Raw genomic sequence first — 16,585 nt, 5'->3', positions numbered from 1 at the left:
TCCGCGGCGCTGATTAAACCACTGGTGCCCGTGTCAACTACCGCTGTACCATGAAGGTTTATTTGTGTGTGTTCCAGTGCGAATTCGTGCCCACTGCAAAGGGGCTGAATCTTTTGAATTGTGCCAACTTTACACTTTGTAGTATACTTGCGTAATATACATTTAGTGTTAGGTGGTCTACGAAAGGATGGTGGGAGAGAAAGCTCAATGGAAGTATGCGTGGTAAAACTAGTGGTCCATTTCACATCAGCGCAATTTTCACATCTCATAGCTTTCGAATGGATTGACACATACCCGTCACAACGACTGGGCCCGGCACTGGACGCTACGTCACTCGAAAGCAAGAACATCTCGGCAAGTAATCGGCTGCATGAGACATAAGAGTCCGGAACAAGCAAGGCAAACTGTATGAGCCCTTAATCGCATCCAGTGAAGGAAGGGTAGAGATAGTGGTGGCAATCCAAAGGTTGTATGCCGTTCTAAGACCGCTCCCCAGCATTTATTGCTGCGTCTGTGCTGTTTACAGGCAACAGCTTAATCTTTGTTCCCTCGTAGAAGAAAGCACCACTACGCTTGCACAGATGATAATGTAGTGCATAACGACGCCGCAACGCTGGGACTCCTTAGTCGATGCTCTCAGCCGGCGCCTTGGTGCCGGCTGCATTGTTGTATTTCAGAATGACTGCCTAATTACGCCAGAAGCTTCTCTTGAACTTTCGGACAGCTACTTCGCCTCCACCATCGGTACGTTTGACAATAAGACCTACATACAGAAAAAGGTCTTTTGTGTTGGCTCGTGTGTCGCAGCCATTCTTCTTGAAATTTTCCTAGCCATATGTGACCCTTTGCTTCAGCAAGTACTGAGCCACAACAATGTTTCAAGTTCATACATACATGATCGATTTCCTTGTCATTTTATCTGTTCCACATAATGCCAATAACATTGCAGTAGCTGAGCAAGTGTTGCACTGTATTAAACAATGCTCGCTGTATTTATCTTTCACTATAGAACTCCCTGACAATGACATACTCTTGTTTTTAGATTTAGAGCTCTATTTTGATCGTGAATAACACATTTGTTGGGAACATATGCCGCGTTCTGAGAAAGGCATTCCACCCTTTGACTCCTCTCACATCAAACTGGTGAAACGGGGCATACCTTCGTCGTGCCTCAAGTCGTCTCGGACTAAGTCTTGTGTACACAGGGTTGGCCATAGCTTTTACCTTCAAGTGTCCCGTCTGAGAGCCTCGGGATTCCCTTCGAGTGTGCTGGTGGTAGTGGTATCAATGTTTTTGAGAAATTTTCAGGCATCGCCCAATGCTACGCCACACCAGAGGCCAAACAAGTTTGTTGTGATGCCATATATCCACACCATTTCTCACAACCTAAAGATGGTCGGGAAAAACCATGCTGTGAACCTCGTCTTCACAGCTCCTCTCAAGCTTTCTCGGCTGTGTGTCATCGCAAACGGCGAAACGAAAAAAACAACGCATGTGAAAGGATACACGGTAAGGCCTTCGTCCCCTGCGCCACTGAAATGGCAGATAAGATTCCACTCAAATGTGGGAAAGTTTATATAGGGCAGACAGGGCGCTGTCTGACTGGCAGGCCAAGAGAGCCTTCGCTATCTTTAAAGGCCTTGAGCATCGCAGCGCACCTAAATGCGCGCAGTAGAGAAGGAGGCTGTAAACCACTTTTCGATGAAACCAAGATCGAAAGCAGATCCAAAGACAGAATTGAAGGAGAAATCCTCGAGGTTGGTCAGATTAACGCTCACGCTGACTTTTGCATAAGTGCACCGTCGCTGTATCTGATAGACAAGGAATTGACGCTCCTCACTCTTGCCTGAATGTTTCACCACACCCTTCTTCTACCTTCCTCCAGTGGTCTTTTTTTTTCGGGATGGTTTCTTTTTTGACCATTTGCACGTGCCAATGTTGCTGTAACCCGCACTACTTTCTCATTTTTATGTAGTGATGTCTGCTCGAGTGTCAGGCGGTCGTTCTAAATTTTATATTTTTTTCACGATATTCGATATTAACGCTTGCGTAAAAACGCTCCTGGTGGTCTGTTCCTCAAAATAAACTCAATTGCGAGTGGGCGTCTTTACGGCCCTGGTCTCCCTTTTCTTTTTCTGCAACGCTTCTGCGATCCCCTTTGCAAGATATGGTGTAGATGAAAATTTCTTGCCGCGATTTTTGGTCATTTATTTATGTGGCTACCCAGTGAACTAGCTAAGCGGGAAAACGGTTAGAGACAAACACACATTGGTAGCTCCCGAAAGTACCACGAGAATGTGAACGTTATAAAAGAAGTCAGGACAATTGGTCGTCCCGAGTGGTTCAAGAGAATACTAGGAACATTTCTTCAAAAGTTGACATTGTACACTAATTTCGGTACGATTGGCAACACTACTAATACGTGACGTTTTTCGACGTTGACAGTGTAGTACGTCGATATTTTGCTTTAATGCTAATCGCATTAACGTCGAGTTTCAACGTGAGACGGGTTCTGCCAGGATTTTTGGAATGGCGGGTGACATTGGGGAAGGGAATGTAAATGGAAATAAAAGATATTTGTCACTCACCAATTTACAATAGCTCGTTGCCACTGCATCCGGCTAGTCAGCCAATGTCCGAAGAAGCCGAAGGTATTATTGACAGCGTCGCCGTAGAGGTTCTCTACCTTATCTGACTGTCTTTGGTCGGGCCAGATGACCGTATCAATGCCATCTATTGCCGAGACCATGGTCTTCGACTGGCTGCCATTGAAGTGCGTGAAGTTTCGCAGCTTCCGCAGCGCAACCGACGAAACCGTGTGAAAGACCTTCCGTGCGGCGTCCCTCTGGGGTTTGCTCCAGCTGTCCCGGTGCAAAACCTCGATCAGCACGTTGTACGTGAGGACCACCTGTAGCAGAAAGTTCGCCAGGATAGTTAAGGCTACGAGCAATCACAGTGTCAGTTTTGCTTATCGGTGATTAGCTATGTAGACAATGATAAGCATCATCATTCTGCACCCTAATTTAGTCTTCATTGCAGGACCAAGCTCTCTCCCATCAGGGTACATTTACAAACGTCTTGCTTCAATTGTATTCGTCCTATGCCTGAAATTGACTAATCTCGTCTTAGCATTCATTCTCTGCCGTCCTCAAATCTATTTTTCTTTCTTTGGCAATCATCATAAATCGTTTCAATAGCGCTACTATCAAAAAGCAAAGCTTGTCACTTACGCATCATTAGTGAAACTATTACTTAAATATGCTGATGTCGTTTGAAACCCGCATTCTAAGACAAACATAGCCCTTATCGAAAGTGGACAGAGAAAAGCACTTCGCTTCATTTATAATGTCTACAACATAACTACATGTGTTATTGAATTCCTAATTCAATCTAGCCTTCCAACATTCGACTCACGTCATAAATTATATCAAATTAAAAATTATTTACCACATTGGGAACAATCAGCCAAAGCTTGAATTCCGTACATACATGTAGTTAAGTCGAAACGCACGAGACATAAGCACGAATGGACTATTGTAATGCCACAGTCACGAACATCGGCGTAGCACTCTGTTTTTGCACGACCTATGGTAGAGTGGAATTCACTGCTGCAAGAAGCAACACATTTATCTGGCATTGAAACATCTTTAGCTGCCCTCCGTGACTATGATCGGTCTGTCAGGTTTACTGCATAGAATTTCATTTGCGTCATATCAGCGGCACAAACTCTATGGTCTTACAAATGTCAGGTTTCTTTTTTCCAATTGCCTTTGTTTTTCGTGAGCATAGTTTTTGCCCACTAATCCATGTAACTCTTCCCATTTTATGGGTGTTATGTACAGTTATCTTGAATCTTTGCTATTCGTTACGTGCACGTATTATCGTATGGTTATTTGAAAGTTATCTTGATTATACGCTCGAAAAGCTTCTTTTGTTCCCTTCTTTATGGGTTTTGCTCTTAGTGTTTTGGTCTTCTCATCTTCTTTTTCCCCTTGTTTGTTCTAAAATGTGCGCACCTGTACCACATGTAACGCTACTACTTTAGTGTTAACCACTCCTGCCCTGGCTGCAAAAAGGAACCTGGCCGTACTGTAGAAATAATAAATATTGCACCATCGGTTGCTTTCCCTACGCCTTACATAACCTGCGCAGCTGAATTTCAAGTCAACCAGAGCCTCAGCTAAACCTGCCTCTTCAAATTATATCGTTTTCACCTGCCGGTCGCTTAACGATACACCCACGAGGTTTATTTATAGGTATCGCGAATGATGTCGCAGTGATAGCGTCAGTGAACAGCGTACGCTATATATTGCCTACGCGTACCGCAAAAATTTTCAAAGGTGATCTTCAGCTGATAACTCGCAAAGATCACTCAAGCTTGCAGATATTTGTAGGAAGATAGTTAAAACTTTGAGGGCACACTCTGCCGGCCGCCACGGCACTTACCTGAAGTACAGAAGTACATTTCAACTTTGTTCATTATGCTCTGCAAGCTTCCAACCGAATAGCATTTATCTTCTTCCTATGGGTCTTCTCTGCAAATACACGTTCTGACGAAACCTCGGAGTGTCCATTGAGGGACTTTACCAACAATAATATTAAAGGGCCCCTGACCAGGTTCGGTTATATTAAACAAGCTTAGCTTGTAAGTGAGGCGCTGACTATCGTGTGGGCAAAGTCTTACTGCACTCCGCGCCCGCAAGAATCGCTGAAATTTCACAGCGAACGCCCCCTTACCTGTCGAAGAAGTGCGCTACAAGCCAGAGTTACGCTTTATCTACACGTGCTTCCCTCGCTATCCATATCCGCTTGCCTGTGAATATTCGTTGAATCTTGCTCCTGTACACATCAAAGCTCTCCCCTCCCCCCCCCCCATAAGAGAAGCATGACACTACAGACAAACAGAAAATGAATTTAGGTTGATAAAGTGTTGTATAACTACATTTTCATGAATTTCGCGGCAATTGGTTGAATATTAGATTTGAAAATAACGATCCAAGTTCCGTTTCCTTCTTTTCCTTTTGGGCCTAAACCACAGCGCCGCTACGTTAGGCGTCACAACCAGTTTTCGTCTTTGCGTTATATCTAGTCTACCAAGCACCTTTTCAGGGTAAGAGTAGCTTGTTTTTATATTGTGTTAAGTTTTTTACTGATGCAGCTAAAGTCGATTTTCTCTTTATTGTCCCTTCAAGGGTTTTTAACAGCTTACGGCGTGCGTATGCGTGGAATAGCGCAATTCCTGCTCGCGCACCGATTATAATTACGGGTGAGTAAACTGCGAATGGCAATTGGAATGTAACGTGTACAAGGCTAAGGTAACGTCCAGTCATAGACAGGCAACAGCACATCTATAAATGGTGCTTACCAAATCATGACTTGAAGCTTACCGCTGCCGTTCAAAGTTCAAAAGAAACGTGTAGAATCATTGAATTCTTGTGGTGCTAACATATGGCGCAGAAACTTGGAAGTTGACACGCACGCACGCACGCACGCACGCACGCACGCACGCCGGTTCCGTCCTTTTGTAGCGTTCCACAGGGCGCAGTGCTCGGCCTCCTTCATTTCTTATTTATTATTTCACAAATTCATTAACGAATAGGATTCACCTGTCCGCAGAGGATTGTGTCCTGTACTCCGAAGTAACTGATTCCCAACATCAATGTAGACTGCAGGAAGACCTTTCCAGAATATAACTATGGTGTCACAGGGGGCAAGTGTCGCGCAATGTATCTAAATGCAAAGCGCTTTCGTTTCACAGATGTAATAAAACTGATCTCCAATATATACAATTTCATCATCATCAGCAGCAGCAGCAGCCTATTTTTACGTTCACTGGCAGCAGGAAGGCCTCTCCTAGCAATCTCCGATTGCCCCCTGTCTTGCGCTAGCTGATTCCAACTTTGCCCTGCAAATTTCCTAATTTCATCACCCAACCTAACTTTCTGCAGTCTTAGACTGCGCTTCCCTTCCCTTGGCTCCCATTCTGTAACTCTAATGGTCAACCAATTATCTAGCATACGCATAACATGGCCTGCTCAGCGCCATTTTATTCTCTTAATGACAATTAACCGCTCTCCTCCGGTCGCTTAGCGTTACGCCTAACATTTGTCGTTCCATCGCTCGTTGCGGGGTCCTCAAATTGTTCTCGAGCTTCTTTGTCAACTTCCAAGTTTCTGCGCCATATGTTAGCACCGCTAAAATTCAATGATTCTACAGTTTCTTTTGAACGGCAGTGGTGAGCTTAAAGTCATGATTTGGTAATGCCTGCCGTATGCAGTGTAATTCATTATTCATAAAGCAGCCTAACCTCCCGGTTAAGGTGCTTCATTTTGCAGACAACCAATACATACAATTACAAGAGGCCTTTCTTGGGCACCACGCATTAACCACAATTTCACTGCAGCAAGTAAATCGCCAGGGTATCCGCAGCAGACGCTACGAGTGGCACCTACGAAATTCATGCAGCTAACTTACACAACACTCGTGCCCTGATCCCTTTCGAAAACACCTTATTGATGCAATAAAAGCTATACAAAATCGGGCCGTTCGACTCGCATACACAGACTGTTGAAACACTTTATGAACACACACGTGTCCGTGTGTGTGTGCGTGCGTGCGTGTGTGTGTGTGTGCGTGCGTGCGTGTGTGTGTGTGTGTGTGTGTGTGTGTGTGCGTGCGTGTGTGTGTGTGTGTGTGTGTGTGTGTGTGCGTGCGCGTATGTGTGTGCGTGTGTGTGTGTGTGTGTGTGTGTGTGTGTGTGTGTGTGTGTGTGTGTGTGTGTGTGTGTGTGTGTGTGTGTGTGTGTGTGCGTGTGTGCGTGTGTGTGTGTGTGTGTGTTTGTGTGTGTGTGTGTGTTTGTGTGTGTGCACGCTCACGCACATTATTCTGAAGTCGTGAACCGTGGCGCTAGACTTCAAAATAAGATTTCAGTGGTAGCTCGGTTTACGAATGCTCTTGTTCAAAAACAATTCTGTTCACGAATATCAGTCGTCGCAAAATTTTAGCCCAGTTCTTGAACTCTGCTTTGGCTCACGAACATTCCTTCACGAACTTCGTATCACGCTCACAGCGATCGCTCGTGGGACAATCATGGCAGTTTCATTTATTTAATGTCAAATGAAATAAACTTTAATACTAATAAACCTTCCTCGAAACTGAATAACTGCTTAAACTGTTATCTCTATTTCATGTACACGTCCAACTATTGACTGTTCATATGTACTAACTTTGTCAAGACTTCACATTTTTGCTTTAAAGTGTTGGCTAAATTTCTGGAGTCGGAATGGATTACCACATTTACATTGCTTTCCATCAGAAACTGCATCGGTTTGCGACCAATTCGGTTCGCGATCGGATACACAGAACGAATTAATTTCGTGAACCAATTCGCCGCTGTATAAAATGATGCATTATACTAGCGCTGAGATGCGGATCAGAAACTCGGAGGATAGAAAAGAAACGAAGGAAACAGCTGGGACCGCGCGGTCCGCTGTGTAAATGACCATGGTAAGTGTCAACTTAAGATAGGAAGAGTGCAAAATGGATGAGAGAGTGAATATGTGTCATCAGCACTGTGGGTGACATCAAAAAGGGAAAAGCGGAACTGTACAGCCTGTGTACTGCGTAATACAGCAATCCACCAATATCTAATGATTCTGTGTGCATGCGTTCTAAAACATGTTAAACTCACTCTCGTTGAAACTATCGAACACAAGTTGTGCAGTTTTGAGACATGGTGAGCTGCTGGCATCTGCTCGAAATATTTCTCATGCTCAGTGACCATCCCCGCTTAGCTGATATCACTATTTGATTTTGCACGGCAAACAAGGGCAAACATTATTGGATCTCGTTTTTTTTAAAAGCGCGCTTTTACCATTAAAAAATTAATCATGCATAGTTGGCATCCGTATATTGAGCGCATCACTGGAAATCTGAACTTTTAGCCTGGGTCGCATGCGGATTCCAGTTGTGTTTCTTGAAACGAAGGACCCAAGTGCCACAATTTTGCGCGATCCATCCAAAATTTTCACTGACAATATTCTACTCTGAAGAAACAGGATAATCTCTGCTTGCACAATGATGAAGGAAACGTTATTTTTTCTTCGTATTTATCACTGCAGCCAACAATTAGGTCGTTCATAAGCATTTAGCCGGTGATCCACTTATTTTTCTTTAAAGAAACGTCTGTAAGTCGCACTGTACAACGCCGATATTATTCGTTTTTCATTATGAATTCCCTAGAAACTTCACAATGCCTCACCGTATCACATTCCACATTGAAATAAAATTATGCAACTTTGACACATTTATCGGCAGTCGATCAAAATGAATGAATGAATGAATGAATGAATGAATACGACATTCCCGTCACGCCCACTCACCTGGTAAGCGCACATCACTTTTTGGATGGTCTCGCCGAAGCTCTTATGCCGAGTGGCGAACGAGTTGAAGATGGTGTTGCTCGTCAGGCTTCCGATCTGCTGGACAAACCACCACGACGTGTGGTACAGGAGCTCTAGCGCCGTCACGTTTCCCATCAGGGCTGCCATGGCATTCAGGTGCACGAGGCTGGTGGCATGCATCAGGTCTCCTCCAGAGACGGGCACCTTGATGAGAAGTGCAGAACGGAAACGTGTTAATTCAGCTTGGGCGCCTCGCAGTAAACCAAGTCGCACCTCTAAGGATGCTAGTTTGTCTAATGGTTAACATCCTTATATTTCTGGCTGTAACAAATATTTTACTGTACTCGACAACGAGCTCAGACTGGTATGTAACTGAGTTAGTTGGACCATCAGGCAAATTCAACAGCGGCAAATTTAACAGCGGATCTGAAATAAAGGACAGAGGGAGACAGGACAAAAGCGTTGCTGAACTACGCATTTGCGCATGGGGCTGCATGTACTAAGCAGTGCATGCGCAAAAAAAAAAAAAATACACTACGGGCGCACCTGAGCAATTTTTATGAAGTGTAGTTGCGAGAGCATTACTTGTCGCTGAGTGTGTCGCTGAGTTATATCACTGAGTTTAGTGTTGCGGTGAAATGTTGCTGAATTTAGTGCTGCGGGTTTATGTTTCCGTGTTACTGTTACAACTTATGAGGCCTCAACAACGCAAGGCAACAAACCGGCCATAGTGTGATCTCTCAACTGAGTTTTACTTGCGGAGCTTTTGTGAAAGTATTGTTTCACTCAGAGTTCGAGTTTTTTTTCGATGACGCCGCTTTTCAGCACGATGAGGCTGCTTTGCCGAGCGATGACAGCACTTTTCTGAGCGGCACCATGGTGTTGATACTACATTTGTTCATCGGATTCGTAGGCGAACTCTTCCTCATACTCCGGGGGGATGTCGTAGTCGTCATCCGACGGGTACCCGAAGCGCATTGCATCTGATTCGTCGTCGTCGTCCGTGCGCTTTGGCAAAGGTGTCTGCGGGTCCAGCATGGCGTTGGGATCGGAGTAGCATGTCGATGCGTAGATTGCTTCGTGCTCTGTGCATGGCATGCTCTCGAGCGCTAAGTCGATTCAGGGGCCTCGCGAAATGCTGGTTCGGTCTATTGGAGAGGCGACTATTAAGATGAGATCGGCACTTATCGCGCTGATTAACTTTGGAGTTGAACGTGCATCCTGACTGAAGTCGCCTACGATGAGCATGGACGTGCCGCAGCATAGAGCCGAATGCAGATTACTGTACAAGAACGTTGCCGTGTCCGTTTGAGACAGATTTGGTGCCACGTATAAGCACACAAACAAGGGTCCCGTTTCGGCCAACTGCACAGCGCACATTTTTACGCCTGTACCGAAGCAGTCTCCGAGCTGGACGGGTCGTATTTGAAGTCCTGGCTTGGCGTATACGGCGACTCCGGCGGTAAAGTTGCTGGGTGCTTGAGCAGCGCACATGAACGAGCATCCTGTGATCTGTCTCTTGTCATCCGGCCGCATCCGTGTCTCCGTGAGGCAAAGTATGTCGCCATTGTTGACATTCCCATCGCGTGCCACGTCGCCCATGTGTTTCGGTAGGGAAAGCACGTTGAGGCATGCGACGAGGCATGGTGCCCGATCCACCATACGCTTGCACTGCGCCGTGCACGTGACGAGCCGATTATCGTTGAGACGCTAGAACTCGTCTTCAGGGCTCTATCTCGGTTCTCCCTTCCGTGATAGAATGTGAAATCTGCACCCTTGTTTGTGATGAAGAGTCCCTGAACTTGTGACGCGGCTCTAGGTGACGTCGTCGTTCTCGTCGTCTTCGTCGTAGTAGAAGTGGTAGGGGTAGTAGCAGTAGTAAAGACATTTATTCAGCCCAAAATTACAGGCCGAGCATATCTTCCGTCTAGGCAGCAAGTCGACACTGTTCTTCACGGCACAGCAGATAACGGTACAGACTTCTGGCTCAAGGTCCACTTGAAGGTCGCCGACAAGTGGAGCTAAAAGCATGTCATGCTGAAAATAATCGGGTAGACTGAATCAGCGACGCAGCCTCAGCCGACACGTGAAACGTCCTGTGCGTGCGGCAGAGGGCGTATGGGCACGCGTGTACAGAAATAATGCAACGGAACAAACAAGTTTGTTAACGCATCAAAAAGCATACATGATCAACTTATGGTAAAGCTAAAGAGGGTCGGACCGTCTAATTTGCCAACCGTGCTCACTCGCTATTCGTAAGGGGCTCATTTGTTGTGGTGCCCGATACTTCCCTGCGCCAGTCGAGCCCGCCGCGGTTCGTGAATGGTTGCGGCTCCTGCGGTAGCCCTGTATGGGTGGATTCTATGCGCGTACTCTTTGAAACGGGGTAGTGGGTCGAGCCCCCAAGCTGTTATTATTTTGCGAGGTGTCCTACCTATCTTTTTTTTAGAAACACTCAAAATTTTCCAGCTTCAACCTTTCTGAACCACCACTGGGAACCTTGTTTTTGTATGCCTCATTTGTTTGCGATCCTCCTTGTTTTATGTCACCAAACCTCCAATTCCCCCTTTTTTTTTTTGCCTACTCTCATATACACAACAATGCCTAATTTAATGCGCGTAGGTAGTACGGTTGAAAATATGTAAGCGATATTAGTACAATTGGTTTCCAGCAGAACGTACTGACAAGGACAGAAAGGGACGAGGACACACGCTGTATCGTCATCGCTTTCTGTCCATTTGAGAACGTACTGCTGGAAACCACTTGTGCTATGTACAGCCAACGAGCTCAGGCAAACGCTATTTCGAAGCGATATTAAGCATTGCAAGTTTTTGTAGCGTGTGATTTCAACAAGCAACCCCCCTGCTGACCGAAATAGAACACGTATCACGTACGTCGGAGCCGACACACAGCATATCCGCTTCATATCGGACGCAAAGGCGCGATGCGTCACGGGGTGGAACCATATGTTGCTCCTCTATCCCGGCTCCCAGTTTAACTCTTGTCAACTCTTAAAACACGCCTGAGCTCAGACTACACCTGCGTAGACGGAAGCCGTAATTGAAAGTTCTGTATTCATTCTGATCACCTCGTACGCACCGCAATATCTTACGCAATGATCTTGACAGCGATAGCTAATGTTTATTGCATGCGTGCAGTATTCGTGTCGCATGTCGTGGATATCATCATGCTTACTTGGCACAATTTCCACCTGTAGAAATTCATTTGGCCTGATCAACTATTCGACGTGGCCCCTTTAATATGTGGGGGTGTCCGACATTGGTGAAAGCCTTTAAGGGATAAAAAAAATTTACTCCGAGAGTACCATTCACAAATTACTTGGGTGACAGAGAGCTGTTACGCGACTCAGGGCGAAATTTTCATTGGTGACGGTTCTCTCTTTTATATACAGTGTTTTGGCGGTTCTTGTTTCGAAGAAAATGAGAGGTTTTGGGGGTTACTTGCTAACTTATTCACCCTTTTTGATTCATGTCTGCTATCAATCAATAAGAGCCGTGTTTGGGAGTCTTGCATATGACGACATATGCAAGCCGCAGGCGGTTTCGAAACTGGGGAGGTGGCCTCGTTTGAAAAGAGTGTTGGAGAATACGGTGACTTGTGAGCTCTGTGCGTTGGGAACGATAGTACAATTTTGCTGAGATGTTCACAGCAGTGTATGCTATCCGCGGAATTCTTTTTTTTTTTTTTTTTTTTGCGAGGTCCGAGGTGGGGTACGGGGCCCTTTTAAAGGCGGCTAACTATTAGAACCACACAATTTCCTCTAGTGAGTGCCTTGCGATGAGCTAACGCCTAAACTTTCCGATCTGAGAATCTAGTTTGATTTGTAATCGTTTCGGTCCCGTCTCCCAAGGCAGCCACTGCTCTCCTAAAGAGTTGTTGGTTGAACTTCGGGGATATGCGTATATTGCTGAGCTAATAAGACTGTCAAGAGCACAAGCTTTCATACCCCATGCCAGCCGGCACCGTTGTATACAGCACGCAGAGCCTCTACCCAGTCGGTGGCGTTCCTGTTCGGTAGGAACTTGCTCAGCTCTGTCAGCCTGCCGCGGACTATCGTGTCCCGCTTGAAGGCCATGCCGATGGCTTCGCTCAGCGTGTTGAGTACTGTGGCCTTCGGGGAAAGAAGATAGAAGAATGACTTGAGACACCGTCGGTCAAAGTCGAGACAGGGATTCAAGCTTATTTCTTTCAAGCTTATCGCAAAGGTGTACGCGAAGGAACTACGAAAGTAGATTGCGTCAAGATGGTGCCTGGCGCATTATGTGTGGTAACGAAAAGAGACGGCTCATGACTTTCACACTTACGGCCAAAAGAGTTTGCGCATCGCGCCGACTTTAGCCTATGCCCAACAATGTGTAATAATATTGGAATGGCAGGCACTCTGCCCTGGAAAAATAATGGAACTCGATGGCATCTAACTTTAGCGCAGCTAATATAAAGCTAATATTAGGCTAAAGTAAAGCGAATTATTATTGTTTTATAGCATCCAGAACGAGACATTTATTGAGAACGGTGATGTTACAAATGATAGTGCGCAAATAAACGTATAGGGCAGGATTTATAACCCTGAAACGCGGGCTCTTCAGAGGTCTTTCAACCAGGAGACATCTACCAGAATGGCTTTTAGGCGGGGTGACAAACGACACAGGTCTAAGGCTAACGCTTTCGGCTAAGGTTCCTTGCGGAAGTTACAGGCGTATTTGCAGCGAGCCAAAAGGGGAACTCCCCCCACTTTTGAAGAAAACGCGCACTCTCGGCTACACACGGGCAAAAACAACAGCACCTGAGACCAAGTTTTCTTTCAGTATAGTGGCACGTTATTCATTTATAACATCACTTGTTGCGCGATGAAGACTGTCTTTTGTGCGTCGCGGGTATGCGCTGTAGCAGACACATTTAAAGAACCGGAATCAGTTGCCAAACTATGCGATGTTGATGATGATGATGATGATGATGATGATGATGATGATGATGATGTGGGGTTTTATGGCCAAAGAGCGCCATGACAAATGCTAAGTCAACTGTTGTCACGTGCGGTTTGGGTGCCTGGCTGCACGAATGGTTACACACCATTTTTTCTTTTTTTTTTGGGGGGGGGAGAGGCTTCAACCCTGTACGATCTCCGTGTGGCTTAGGGTCGATGGATTTCTCGTCTGTCTAGAAGTCTGCCGCCCAAATAATGTTCATTTTCACGATGGTTGACATCGTAGTCCTACATCATGGCAAAAAGATGGAATTCTGCACGGGAAAGTGGAGCCTCGTGGAAGGTTGTGTCCCGAAAGTACTTATTTCCCAATTTGCCTAGTTATATTTTTAAGCCACCGGCAAGGAAGATGAAGCTGCCAGACAGAAATGGCCACTTCTAAAGGTGTGTTTAGAAACAAAAGCAAGTCGCCGAGCAGCGTGTCTCATGAACGTGGCTCAAATCTCAACCTTACTTCAACCCCAGTATCCTTGTAACACCATATTCTGATGCAAGGTTGTTGAGGGGGATAACACCGGGCGTTTTGTGGGAGTTTAGTGGATTTCATTTTTCTACTGAATGAAAAAGAGGCTGCTGTTTATTATGAAAAGACCCACGTCACTGAGCAAATATAAAAATATGGTAAAACGAAGTCTTGTCTGTTCTGAATGACTTTCCTCTGTCGGAGCTAGAGTAACGCTCGTATCTCTTTTGTGTAAGCCTCTAAATAAGCAGCAATTTTGGTACACCCCAAACTGCATATGCGTTTGATTACAACAAATTGAATAGCTACGTTAGTTCATTGCATCTGAAAAATTAGTCATCGTTTTTTTTCTGTATAGAAATACTGAAAAATAAAGACTTAGTTCGGAAGCAATTATGGCGTACTGTATTTGCTTCTGTATTAAAAAGAAAACAGCGACGAATTCAATATTTGTGGTGCATAAGATTGCATTAAATGAATTGATTTCTGTGCACCACTAGATAAATTTGTGACCTTGATTCCAGTCACCGAAAGATCGCATCAATTTAATAGGTATAAATTAACGAGTTATTCTTTTTCTGTCAGGAATACTAAAAATATTCAAAAAATAACATCTTTGGTGCAACCAAAGGTTCAGTGATAGTTGACATTATTGTCTACCTACGATATCATAAAATTTCACTTTCGGCATAATGGATTTCATTTTTGCCACTGCTGCTTTTTTGCGTGTGCGTGAAAGGATGCGTGTGGGAATTTTTACTCTCATCATTTGACCTCTTACTATCTTTTACACATGTAGTTGGACGCTTAGTCCTCTCGGCTAACCTCACCACCTATCATTGCAATTTATTTCACCAGCGCGCACGTGCTTTATCACACGCTACCACTTCCCAATTACATGAATGTCCCGCTTATCGGTAAATTGTAGTCAACCACTCATCATAAATGTTATTTACGCATCATTTCAACCTGCAAGAATCGACAATTTGCAAAATTTTAGTTGGTTTTCCTGCAGAAAACCACACCAACCTGATGACCTGTTTCACCGAGTTGAGGTGCGCTCAATGCGCAGACTTCTGACTTAAAACGGGCACTAGCGCATGGCGGAGAATGACGTCAGAGACAGTCCGGCGTGTATAAGCAAGATGCGCCCTTCGTCGCTCTTGCGTTGGCTATGAGGAAGAATTGTACCGCTTCAGGTTACGCAGGCCGAACACTTGACTCAAGCGTTTGGGCGAGTTGCCTGAAACAGTTTCCAACAAAAATTGCTAAGAGGAACTCTGGCGCAATTCTCTGCTGGAGCTACAAGTATGGCAGTTCCGGTATCACGAAAACGGATAGTACTTGAATTTGCTTAAACTCAGTCCTCGTGGCTTGAAACAGCTTCGTGACATTGCACATAGACCGTTTCCCCCCAAATTTCCCTTCATAAATCCAGCATTTCGCAACGAGAATACATTTGATGGACACTAATTACTCTGCTGTGTTGCGTAATAAGTGTCACTGTAACGCAAGAAACATATTAGACAATTCCCTGTACTAATCCTCACCCCCATGAAAGCTGAATGTTCGCAGTGCCCAGCTCCCTGTAGTATTGGAAGAAAGAAATAAGGTAGGAGGGAGCATTAAGTCATGCAGCCAGCCGTCTGATGCTAACGCTCTGTGAAGCCATTCCCCTTCGCCCAATGAAAGACGGCCCCAGCATTTGACCCTGCGCTCGGTCGACTCGACCAATTGTGCTTGGTCCCCAGCGAGTTTTTATTGACGCGCGCTTGCTCGGGCGCCTTGAAGATCGCTCTGTGCACACATTCTCCCGGTATGCTTGTGCAACTTCAGTCCGTTTCGCAACGTATACGTTTATTATCTTCGCTGCAACCCGGCGACTGCTGCAGCTGCCCCTCAGTATCCCACCACATGTCTTTTTGGAAGAGCGTGTGCTACGCGTGGCTGCCGCGTCGGTGGCAGACACTAAAACCTACCGTGACATGAACACGTGTTGCGCCGACTGTTCTTGGCTTCAGGTTTTGCAAGGTAATGCTGTCTCCTATTCTTTTTTTCTCTCCCCCCCCCCCCCCCCATGTGGATGTGATGTTAGTAAGAAACTCAACGGCATGAAAGAGGCCCGTTACACAGCTAGTAATTGCACTCGCCTGCACGGTGGCGCTGCTGTGCCTGAGGAACCGTACGTAGTCCGCCGGCACTGCTTTGCCGTCGTCGTATATCGCCTGCAAGTGGAGCTCGACGTACTCGGCGTAGCTGCTCTCAGACGCGGTCTCGGTTTTGTGCAGACGGCGACTGGAGAGCACCACCGGCTCAGGCGAAATGACGAAGATCTTTGAGTTCTCAATTTCACGGATCGGGAGCATTTCGATACGGAACCAGAGCGGTATCAGCCACTTGCCGGACAGGACCACAAGGTGTTGGACGAGGCGCGCGTAGCTGTCGTGGCCGATATACCGCTGCGGTGACAGGAACGCGAGTTCGCCGGTGCTGATCAGCTCCTTCAAGGCGCGGAGACCGGCCTGGTCGTCTGGCCTGGCGTCCAGACAGAGCGCCATGAGTTGCCAGGGCCGGTTGCTGAGGTGCCCGTCTTCTAAGACGTTCTTGGACGCGTTGGCCGAGTAGACCTTGGTGAGCCCGAGGAGCCCTTTCGTTGTAACCTACAAGACGTGGGTTCCAAACATTCCAAAAAGTCAGTCGAAGTGGTAACGAGGT

General features: G+C 45.9%; 1 protein-coding gene across 1 annotated transcript in view; it reads right to left on the bottom strand.

Moving 5' to 3' along the window:
* LOC140218554 (endothelin-converting enzyme 2-like) overlaps positions 1 to 16,585 on the bottom strand; it is a 40,171-nt gene that overhangs the window by 8,016 nt on the left and 15,570 nt on the right. Inside the window, exons 4-7 of the mRNA XM_072288332.1 lie at positions 16,021 to 16,530; positions 12,370 to 12,534; positions 8,382 to 8,606; positions 2,589 to 2,908 (exon numbers count right to left, since the gene is read on the bottom strand). Coding sequence (XP_072144433.1) covers positions 2,589 to 2,908; positions 8,382 to 8,606; positions 12,370 to 12,534; positions 16,021 to 16,530 — 1,220 coding nt within the window. The remainder of the gene's footprint in view (positions 1 to 2,588; positions 2,909 to 8,381; positions 8,607 to 12,369; positions 12,535 to 16,020; positions 16,531 to 16,585) is intronic.

The sequence above is a fragment of the Dermacentor andersoni genome, chromosome 5, assembly GCF_023375885.2.
Source record: "Dermacentor andersoni chromosome 5, qqDerAnde1_hic_scaffold, whole genome shotgun sequence".
NCBI classification, from domain to species: domain Eukaryota; kingdom Metazoa; phylum Arthropoda; class Arachnida; order Ixodida; family Ixodidae; genus Dermacentor; species Dermacentor andersoni.
Note: the sequence above shows the minus strand (reverse complement) of the source record. Positions and strands in the feature narration are given on the sequence as shown.